Source organism: Chinchilla lanigera, unplaced genomic scaffold, assembly GCF_000276665.1.
Source record: "Chinchilla lanigera isolate Chin_1 unplaced genomic scaffold, ChiLan1.0 scaffold00153, whole genome shotgun sequence".
NCBI classification, from domain to species: Eukaryota; Metazoa; Chordata; class Mammalia; order Rodentia; family Chinchillidae; genus Chinchilla; species Chinchilla lanigera.
In genome coordinates, this window is record NW_004955554.1 from 1922351 (window position 1) to 1934431 (window position 12081).

A 12081-nucleotide genomic window follows, 5' to 3' on the forward strand; every position below is an offset into this window, starting at 1 on the left:
ATACACACACATATATATACAGGATTTTCTTATGTTTTTAGGGAAGAAGGAAAATATCATACCAAAATGAACTGAGCTGTAATTAAGGAACATTCTGTGTGATTTATAACTCATTTCTAGACTTGCAAAAATTATTTCTTTTTATGGATATAAAAGAAAAATACCTTTACATGAAACTCCATATTCTGGAAAAAAGGAAATTATGAAGACAAATGTACAGTAGTGACCATGAAAGCTTCACTAGCAGGATTTGTAGGAAGGCTGGGTGGGCAGAAGGTGCTGCCCGTGAATGTGAAGAAAGGAAAGCAGTACTTATCAAGACCAAAAACACAGACAAAATGATGCAGGAAAAGTGCACCCAGTCTAAGGGATCTGTGCTGTAGTGTGAAAAGAGTTAACACATGCATTGTTGGAGATACTGAATGAGATAAGAAAGAAAAAAGGACAAAGAGACTATGTGAACAAATAATGACTGAACACTTCACAAATTTGATAAGAGGCAAGAATATTAACACCCACAAATTTCAACAAAGATCACATAAGATGAACGTAAAAAGATTCACATCAAGACACTTTGTAATCACATTTTCACAAGTCAGAGAAACTTGGAAGCAGTAAGATTACAGTAGCTTATCACATCCAAAAGATGCTACCCAAAATCATCAGCAGATTTCTCATCAGAAACTTTGGAAGCTAAAATCCAGCAGACCACAATATTCAAAGCACTAAAAAAAGTGAACTGCTAAGCAGGAGTCCTCTATCTAGTAATTGTCTTTAAAAGTAAAGGCAAAATCAAGACCTTCACAAATAAATAAAACATGATGGAAATTAAGATCTTCACCTCTGCCCTGTACACCTGAAGTACTCAAAGGGGCTGCACAGAGTGACACAAATGGACCCTGGACGGTAACTCAAAGGCGTATGAAGAAATGAAGATCTTAACAGAGGCAAAAACAAAGGCAACTACAAAAATTGGTAAAATTGCACCAGCGACTTGTAATTTCACTGTTTGATTTGTACATGGTTTAAGAATCAGACAATAAGATGAAATTGTTACTCTGAAAGCTACTGCTACAGTTTTGGTTTTTACTGCATTTTATTTTCTAAGTAGTTATGACACTGCTGCAATGAATTACTAGTTTACATTTCTGTGTGCACAGTTGATTGAGGGTAATTTTAGGGCGTCAAGAACCAGGAAGAGTGGGCAACAGAGCAGCAAAAGGAACTCCACAGGGCAAGCAGTGGTGGACGCGCTTGACCCGAGGCACACAGGCAGCACACGGCAGAATGGTGGGTCATTTCTCATCCGCTATTGCTGTACTTTTTCCAACTTTACTGAGTTATAGCTGACTATTAAAAATGGGCATATTTAAGGAGTACAGATTATGCTGTGATATGTTTATACTGAGGAATATTTACATAATGTATTCATCATCTCACACAGTGCTTTTCCGACAGAGGGGGTTGTAAGACTTTTTATCAAGACAGTATTTGTGGAGCTTTATGGGACATATAATGCTAATTCAATAAGTGTATATAGTGTGTTCTAATCAAGGCAGGGTAAGCATTCTATTTCGTGAACCATTATTTTTGAGTATATAGACCGTCATAGTCTCCTATTTTAGGTTTTGAAGTGTATGGCACAGGTTGTCTGGACCAACAGTCCCCCTTCGGTGCCACGGACACAATCGGAACCAATTTCTTTTGGTTCATTCTTCCTTATCTCTAATAAAGTCTCTGACAAGCTATGCTCTTAGCAAATTTTACTCGAAAATAAAATGTTATTTATATGCAATATATTTATATTGTTGCACTAAAGTACAAAAATGTTCTCTAAATAATTTTCATCTTGCATAACAGAAACTTGTTACCTCTTGATCAGTTCAGGAATTATTTTAAAATACAAACTAGATTAGACTCTCCAATAAGAAGATAGAGATTGATAGAATGCATAAAATTTTATCCTTCTGCATTTATCCATCCCCTCCCCTCCCTTCAGCCCTTCTTCCCTCTCCTTATTTATAAAAGCTTTATGTCCTTTTTTGTACAAATTCCCTATGATGAATGTAAACATTATGTATATCCAGAGCATACCAATACAATTAGTAAAAAAGAAGTAAGTTGAAAGGATGAAAAAAATGAACCCTATCCATTCTGTAAGACACTCACTTTAGAAAGATACACATAGAATGAAAGTGAAAGTTTGAAAACAGTAAGCACAGTTCAGGAGGAGTGGCTGTACTAATATCAGAGAAAACACACTTTAAATTTAAAAGGTTACAAATACTGAAGGAAGAAACCATTGTGTATAAAAAGCTCAGTGTTAGTTACAAGAAGATATAGTAAATACTTGCATATGGCACAAGAGAAACGATCAGACACATTTTGGTAAATGACATGTCAGTCAAAAGAGAAAAATACTACATGGTTTCAATTACATGAAGTACTTTCAAAAGTCAAAATCATATATGTAGAAAATAGAGTGGTGGTTAGCATGGGATGGATGGAAGGGGGGATGCGAACTTATTGCTTAATGGGCATGAAGTCCGGTTTTATAAAGCAGAGTTATAGAGTTGTTGACATTTGTACCACATTTTAAATATATTTACACTGCTGAAAGCACCCTTCCAGTGGTTAATATGATGAATTTTATGTAATGTGTATTTTATTACAATGAAAACCTGGAAAAAATAAAAAATTTAAGCATAATCTTATGTGTTAGTATAAATATATTAGCTTCCATTGCTTATTTAAGAAGTAAATGAGCTCATATATATATTTAAATAGCAAGTTACATTTGAAAAACTTTATACATCGAATGCATAATTTTTAATGTTATATTTAAAACACACTTAATAATGAAATATAAATTACTCCTTTTATTTCTCATATTCAAGCCCTGTCTTATCCAGTGTCCTGCTTATTTCTAAGCAAAACCAAGGCCTGGGGTCTCCCTGACTGCACCCTGCACTCCCAGGCCTGCTTCCTCTCTCCTGGGAACCCCCACGGCTCATCGTCTCTGCCTGTGACCCATGCACAAGACGAGGCTATCCTTAAGAGTGGTCTGAGCCTTCAAGACCTCACTGGACTTCTTTCGTGGTGGAATTATGTAAGGATCCATTTCATACTGCATTATTAAATGTAATACGATGGGCTTTGACTCCCTCAGTCAGTGGGATTTTTGAAGAAGGGAATACTGCCTCTTAACAGTTCTTACAAGGTTCAGCTCAGACTAGCTGAGTGCTTAGAAAAGTGTAGCAGTGAATCAATATTTGTTAAATGATGATTAAGTGGGTCATTGACTTAATTCATTTCCCTCTTCTGGGAAGATGGCCATGTTCACATTCATGGCCGGAAGATGGCCCGGTTGTGTTTGTCCCAACCACAGAACGTGACTACAGCTGGAGTTGACAGTTTCTTCTAATACACTTTGTAATAATAAATATAGTTTTCTAAAAAGGTAAAGTGAAACCTTACTTGTTATTTTATTAGTGATATAATTTTTTTCTAACAATGAATAGAATAGCATAGTGGCCAATAACCTTTATATATATGTAAAACCTTTAAAAGTTATACTTTTATGGGAAAAGTTATGTTTTTTCTGTTTTTTGCTTTAGATGTTGAGACTGGTTAGCATACCCAGAATGCTCTACTACAAAAATCCCTCTTGGACTTGAGAAGCAAGGTGTGATTTAGGAATTTCACACACAAATTTAAATTACTGTACGTATTCAGAAACCATTCTTGGATAAGCTAGAATCTATTGTAGTAATTACTTAATGGCTATAAAAATCCCCACACATAGTGGAAATTACATTCATTATGTTTGTGCTTTGATATGTAATCTTCCTGTTACTTTTACCAACTCTGTAATATATCAGGCTGCCACACTTGGAACTGGATTCTATTTTGATTTAAAATTATAACATAAACTTCTTATTGTATGTTTGCATATTTATTTTATTGGAATTTGTTAAACAGAGATTATTCATGGTGGGAAGCACATCAAATAAGTTGATATATAGAACTACCCAAGAATGGTGATTCTCATTTCATCAGTATTGTACTCATTTTTGTCACTGAGTTATAAGAGCTCCTTATACATTTTGCATATTAACTCATTATCAGATACAATATTTCCTCTCATCGCCTAAGCTCTCCTGGTTCCTTTACTGAATGCTTCCCTGGCAGAAGATCTGCCAATTAATGTGTTCCCACTTACCTACTCTTGCTTTTACTACTTTGGATTTTGGTGTCCTGTCTAAAAATGAATGCCAACACTAAAGCCATGAATTTTTTCCCCTGTTTTCTCTAGGAGTTTTCACTATTAAAGTTTTTAACCCATTTTGAGTGAAGTCTTATATATGGTGTAAAAGCCTAGCAAGATTCTGTTGCAAGTGGATATATAGTGGCTGGAACACAATTCTTTCTTACTTTTATTACTGCACGTAGTAATTCTTCTTTACTTATATTACTACTACTAAGTGTCTACAGTACTCGTGTGAAGTTGGTACATGCATGTGCATGACACATCGTAATTCCCCTTTCATCCCTCCTTCCTCTCCTTCCACTGTCTCTTGATCCCTTCTCCATTTGAAAGATCTATCTGCCTACTTCATATAATCTATTTTATTTTGCTCTTTATTTATTAATTAAATTTTCTCACCACAGGAGAAAAAAGAAAAAGAAAAGAAAGTGAATATGGGAGAAGGACCTCTCTTCAGCCCTTCCTCAGGTATTCACTAATTCTCATGACGTTAAAAGCCACATATGGTAAGTAGTGATGGAGGTCAGAGAGCAATGCAGGATTTGTACATTCCAAAGTATATAGCTTGGGTTGATCTGTCTTTCTTAAACGCAAAGCCAAAGTGTGATACACAGTCCCTAGAGCCCTTCTTGGAGTTTGTGCAGGGTCTGTGCAGTCAAAGGCCCTAGAAGAAGAGTGACAGTGTAGTCCTCCATCCTGCAGGGTTAGGGACATTGTTCTTGGTGGTCCGGACACACACCATCACACACAGCATGCTTTCCCTACACCGACCCTTCAGTGTGAGTGTGGCCACATGCTGGAGCAACAAAGCAGTCAGAAGATCTGGTTTTCCCAGCCATGCTGCAAATCTGCCACAGATGTAAATGACCTCTGAGGAACAAAGGTATTACTAGGTATGGCCAAAGAATGCCGGTTAAAAATCCACTACTGAAGTCAGAAATGCAAGGAGCAAACCCTGAACACAAACTACGCCGTGCTGTTACCGCTGCAGAGAGCCGCTGACACCCTTGCCTAGACAACAGGAGGAGTAGGTTCGTGCTGACCGCGGAAGCTTCAAAAACCGCCCAGTGAGAACCATAAGTTAAAAGTTTGACGTTTGTATGAAAACCCAGTATATTTTCTACATTTATTTGCCAGAAGTTTTTTCTTTTCTGAAACTGTTCACCAAACTGATGCTTCTACTTGGTCCCTCAATAGTCTAAGTTCTTATCAAACCTGTCACAACTGTTTACCTTGCTAGCAGAAACGAACTGGGTTCTTACAAAAAAAGAGAAGAGAAAATACAATCAGGAAGAAAAACCACCACACAGACTACAAAAGAAAGAAAAAAGAGTATTTAGGAAAGGTCCACAAAAGTAAAACACACAGTGAGAAAACTGAAGGAAAATGCTGTGCAGACTTGCTGCGATTTGAGGGCAGAGGCACACGTCTATGTTATCAGCACAGGAAGTCAAAGCACTATAAAGTAGAACGTGCATATCCACTCAGCCGCCCTTGTGTAGAACGGTATAGTTCTCTTGTTGCCAGCAAACACCCATCTTCATTTTCCTCTTTTGTAACAGAACGCTGGGCAGGGGCCTAGCTGAGTAACACTGGTTCCAGGCCTCCTCCTCAGGTGGTTGGAGTTACTGCACACCAGCGACCTGCAAACACTCCTGGAACATGCAGGAAGACTGTCCAAGAGCAAAGCTAAGTGCCCTTTGTTCTTCACCTGCTTAGGGCCTGGAACACAGATGATGGAATACAGTTTGATGGCGGAAGCTCTTGCAGCATTTTTGAAGTCAGAGAAGACCCCAAAGACGAAAGCCATGGTCGTGGAGGATAGGAGAGGGCTGAGTGTCAGGTGCTCAAGGGGCATTAAGACACCCGTGTGCAGCATGTTTTGTGAAAGAAAAAACTCCGTGTACTCAAGTTCTTGGTCCAGTCTGTTGTGCCCAGTGATAGACACAACCACTGACACAGTTTAGGCAGATACAGAGAGCCAAACCGTAGGTGTGGCCAAAGGGTGCTGATCAAAACATATGCTACTGAAGTCAGAAGTGCAACCCTGAGAACAAACTGGTACTACCACACACAGCTTCAGACGCCCTTCCTCAGCGGGGTGTGCGCTGCACTCACGCAGGAGACAACAGAAATCTACACAGGGTATGAGCAAAGTTCACTAGAAATGGCGGCAGGTAAAACACTTCAACTCAGTGATATAAGCTGATGTGCCATTCGTAGAAAAGTGGCTTCAGTAATATTCAAAAAAATTGAGTTTCATGCTAATAGAGAGAAAGCAAATCATGAACTAAATATAGGTATATATTTATAAAAATATATAAAAAATATGAAATTCTTATTTCAGATGAAATAAGAATGTTTTTGTGTCATATTTATAATAAAAATATTTATAGTATGTGTGAATGAATTTTATCTGATAAATCTGTTTGGTTTGTTTTTTTTTTGTTTGTTTTGTTTTGTTTTTCTCCGGTACCGGGAACAGAACTCACAACCTTGTGCTTGCCAGGCAGGCGCTTTGCCGCTGAGCTAAATCCCCAGCCCGATAAATCTCTATCTTATCTACATGTACCTGTGAAGTAACTACAAGTCATAATAATGTAAATTAAACCATGTTTTCAGAGAGATTGTATTTCCATGGAAACTACATTTGGAATTATGTATGGTCAACAGTGCCATATGGAATTAAGATGTTCATGTTGATACAAATAATTATGTGCTTTATTTGGTATATTTCATGTGCTATATCTCATTCAATTACACTATGATCTCCCTACTACAGAAAAACTGAAGTTTAAAATTTGTTAACAAATTTATTATAGTTTCATAGCTATGAACAGGCAAAGCTACACTTGAAATCAAAACAATGCAAGACAATTTTATTTCAGTTGATTTTAAACCATGCTATCAATTTATAAATATCGAATAGCTATGGATAGTATAAGTAAGATGTCAGCATCAATGTCTAGGATGTTTTACATCTAATTTCTCATGAGTCAAGACAACAAAAACAAAAAACAAAACAAAAATTTCTAATGTCCAACCACTTATAGTGTTGCCTTGGTTCATGAAATTAATTTGCCTTTCAATTTTGGGGCTTTAGTTGTGTTTGTCACCCAATGTGGAGTTTGCAGACACAAGCAATTTTTTTTAATGCTTTTGTTTGGGAACTGAATTATTTGTGAGCACAAGCTTCCGAGAACATTCATGAAAGTACCATTGTATTTGCAACTTTCTTAGTGCAGTCTGTGTATCCCAAACAGTGCCACATTTCAAATCCTACCTTTTGTTCACTCAATCCTGACTACCAGTCCTGTAAATCAGTCTTGCTTTTTCCTCATACTTATCTCAGAAATATATCCTTGTCTCCACACTTGCCTCACCCTCCTTAACTCATCTTCCCTGACATGAGTAACTTGTACAATAGGAATCAGATATATTTTTTTAAAAGCCAATTGTCTTTTTCTAAAAATTTGAGCAGATAAAAGATTGAGGAAGTGCAAATAGACCAACTCAGTCAGCTTAGTGGACATAATGGCATATTTTAGGGAAGGAATTAGTAAAAGGTTGCTAGCCAAAATTAATATTCCTAAAGCTGCACTGAATTTGGAAAAAAGTCTTTTAATTCCTGTGGCTATTGTAACTGGACGAGTTTGGGTGCAGTATTTCCTATGAATTCCTTCTATTTAAACATTGCATGTATTCTACCAGGAAATTCCTGTTGTTTTAGGCAGGCTGCGTGCAGCCGTGTTCTTCCAAATATGTCTGAGGAAAAGAAGAAGAAATGGGAAGAGAGAGGAGAGAGGAAGAGTGAGGTCACAAAGCAGAGACTTGGTTCAATCCAGCACATACAGAGTGCCTTACGAAGTATTTCATGCTGTATCTCAGTGATCCTCCCCAAAGTGTGTTGGTTATAATAGTATCTTCATTTTGCAGCTGAAGGTGCCGGAGCGGAGAGTTTAAACACCTTACCTGAGGTCACATTGCTCCTAAGTCAGGGAGTATTTATTGCAAACCACAGTCTGAGTCCACAGCCCATCTTGTGCACCATCCTCACGCAGGCTAGTGCACTTTGTGATTCTTATTCATGTGATGCAAAAATGAATACAGGGAAAATGAAGGTTTCAAACACCAGCTGAATTTCTGTCCATCCCACACAGAAGAACAGTGCATAACAAATCAGTTTGTAATAAAGAGGAGCCAGAACTGTTTAGAGTGTGTTTCCAGAGGGTAGTAAACTCTGTACAGCAGCTTACATTCACACAGCTAGGACACTCCTGATCTAAAATCAATCAGGTCATGGAAAATTCCTAGCCCTTAATTCTACTTATTAGTTTGTGACCGTGGTTAAACAACTAAGGATGCCTATCACCATAAAATTCCATGATCCGTGGAGTTGTTTTTAGCACTGAGAAAATGAGGTAGTGAAAGAATATGCAATGATATGTACCCATCCTATTAAAGAAATGAAATTTTGTATGCAACCCACACAAAGGGATTAAAAGTGCACACACACGGGATTTCTTCTGTACTTAAGAATGGGAGGAAGTGGATAAAAAAAAGATGAGTAATAGTTATGTTTTTAAAATATATAAGTGCTACTTGAATGTTTTGTAATCTGAATGTAAATGTAGAATAGGTATATATAAACTGATTTCTACCTGATACACATATTAACCACAAATTGCCATTTCCTTCCTTTGACCTGAAGGATAATGGTTTGTTTTTGATACAGGATACCACTATTTTGCAGGTTGGCTTTGGACTTGCTATTTAGCCCAGACTGGCCTCAGATTTGCAATCCCACTGCCTCTACCTCCCTGGGGTTGCAGGCATGAATCACCACACTTAGTTTAAGTACTAGGTTCTTGATATTTTATGGAATTAATCATAGATCTTGAAGAATAGCTCTCACATATAAGCAAATTTGGAAAACTTTCATCAAAACAAAAAATAATAAAAATTGGACAAGTTTCCTGCTTTTATTATGTTCTAAGATATTAAGAAAGAACATACAGTAGATGAACAAATAGGAATTTGGAATTGTAGCTTGAACTTCTGCTTTAAAATTCTTTATAAAGTTGAAAACTTACTTGGAAAGATGATAGCATTTTTAGTAATGATCAAAAATGTTCCAAGAGACTATCACAGTCCAAAAGCTCCAAGGCAGAAGTTTCTTCACCTCCACTCCACAAATACTCTGCATGCACATCACTCTTACTTCTTTATCTCCCAGGGTGATGCTCAGTTATTGATGAATTGATGAATGTCCTGGGCTGTGTTGCTGTTTTGATGTCAGCTTTGGAGCCGTCCCTACTGAATTTAGGAGTGTACCTGGGGATCTCTAGGAATGTACCTCAGTAGAGAATCATGTGCTCTGTACTCTAGAAAAGTGAATTATCTATTTCTCTTAATTGATATTTCTTGTTTCAAATATATTAAAAAATTTTTGAAGCAAATACTGCCTTTTCATGCCTCTATTTTTTCACAGTTCTTAAGGCTGTGCTCAACCACAGCAGCATTCCATAAATATTAATTGTTACAAACTGAAGAAACTGAGAGTCCAAGTTTTGGCAACATGATTTCCAGAATGACTGCCCAAGAATTGCTGGGTACAAGGGCACATGCCTTTCCACTTGTCGTGAAATGACCTGGTACTTGCTCAATAGTAATAAGACCCCTCTGTGGGGCTGTGGTCCCTCTTGGTCCAGTAGACACAGATCCCAGTCAGGATGTCAGAGGGCATGATCTTTTAAAAAGTAATTGTTTCCGTAAAAGATATGCTCTGCCAGGTGTGCAAGCTTGTGCCCTTCCTCGAGGTTTTTCATAGGTAGCCTGACACTTATTAAGTAACTGTACCATGATGCTACTTTTAAGAATATTTTAACTAAAAATTAGTATAACCACATATTTGAAATGCATGAAGTATGAAAAGATATATTTTATAAGTCTGAATTCTTTCCTTAAAATTCCATCTCTGACTGTATCCCAACCTTCAAACTACTTCATCTTGTGATTTAGTTCATGCATATGGCCTTAGAAATATTTCATGAATAATTTTTTAATTTTTTCCTAATAAGAAAATTTTAAATAAATTTTGTAAATACATGTTTATAAATTTGCATTTATGAAAGCATTCTATGTAGAAGCATTCTAAATTAGGGTATATTTTCATATAAATACTATATGTTCATGTCAACATATATATTCCCTTCCCTGATTCACGGATACATGTAACTAGTGTCTATCACCACATATTCCCTATGGATGGTATTCTAATTTTTGAATCTTACAAAATCATGAAGGTGAGTGATCTTATCCATATATAATTAAGTTCTTACATTTATAGGACTAATTTCCAGATGTGAATTTACTCAAGAATGAGAATTTCATTTTGAAACATAATAGGCACTCCTTATGATGCTTTTGCACCAATATATTTTCTTAGTAGCACATTGCCACATCGTCTGTTCATCACACCTGTGCAGTAGGCTGGGAAGTTACACATGACCGACCACGCACCTCCCTCCAGCAGGATGAGGACTCCGACAATCTGAGGATCCTCTTCTGTACGTATTATATCCCATATCCTCTAACCCCTGAGCATCTCTGGGGTGTACTCACATTGATGTCTTCCAAATCCAAGTTGTTGAGAACAATGTTGTTCCTTCTCCAGATGATGGGGGGGCGCGGGTCTCCCTGGATGGCACAGCTCAGGACCACACTCTGCCCCACAGTGGCCACAGAGACGCGCAGTCTCTGGTCCTCAGGCAGGCTCAGCTGGATCACCTCTGCACAAAGAGAAACCAGCGCACCCGTGAGCGGTGATTCTGCAACATTAGTTACCACACCGCTCTTCCATGCTGGTCCTTTGCCCATTTAGTTGGAATAAAGTGTACAAAAAAGCTTACAATGAAATAAGGAAAGAGTAAATTGTTTCTAATAAAAGATAAGAATGACATTTGAATTTAATTGCTTGACAAATATCCTCATAAGACAAGGAACTATTAAACATGAAATGAATATCAGAAGTAAGTTATAACAATCCTGGCAGATTGCATCCAAAAGAGAGATAAATTATTTAACTGCCAAATTGACATGTAGTGTGTCATAAGTATTGAAATGAAGACAATGTTGCTTATACTCTGATAGATTTCTACGTTGGGTATTTGAGAGCATGCTGGTTGGCAGCAGAGAGCAGTAGCACAGCTGACTGATCAGAATGCATCACAATGTGCAAAACGTAATGGACACAAGAAATGTAGCTCATTTGGAGGAGGGAGAGAGGGAGAAAGAGGACACTAACCCAACAATAACTGAGGGAAACTCTGCAGCTCTCTTTACCAGAGTGTTGGTAAAGACTCTCACCATTCCCTACACTATAAAGTTAAACATGTTTGTAATTAACCAATATACACATTTCTGTCAATAACTCTGCTGAGCTGTGAACATATTATTTGAAATGGGTCTGGGTTTCCTTTTCTTTTTAGACAGTCTGAAACGACAGTGAGAACTGACAGCTCCTTTGCCTGCTATCGTAAGGGATTCTGGGGCCCCTCGATGAGTTCGCATCCTCTGGTCCCCGGCCGATGCTCACAGACTGTCACTTCTCCACACTCGGGCTGAATCTTGTGCTGTGACTTCTGTCCGACTTACCCAAGTAAGCCACATCACACGTGACTCTTCTAATTTAAATTCTGATGTGGAAGCTTGCTATGACTGTCTTTTTCCCTGAATGTGGTTGGTGGTATTTTTTATGGGCAGTTGAGAGGAGAAGGTTTTCTTCTAAATTCAAATAAACATGATTACACTCA

At 37.6% G+C, this 12081-nt stretch overlaps 1 protein-coding gene across 1 annotated transcript in view; it reads right to left on the reverse strand.

Moving 5' to 3' along the window:
- Fstl5 (follistatin-like 5) overlaps positions 1-12081 on the reverse strand; it is a gene marked incomplete in the record, with an annotated part of 716744 nt that overhangs the window by 214753 nt on the left and 489910 nt on the right. The window contains 1 exon segment of the mRNA XM_013508669.1: positions 10892-11058. Coding sequence (XP_013364123.1) covers positions 10892-11058 — 167 coding nt within the window.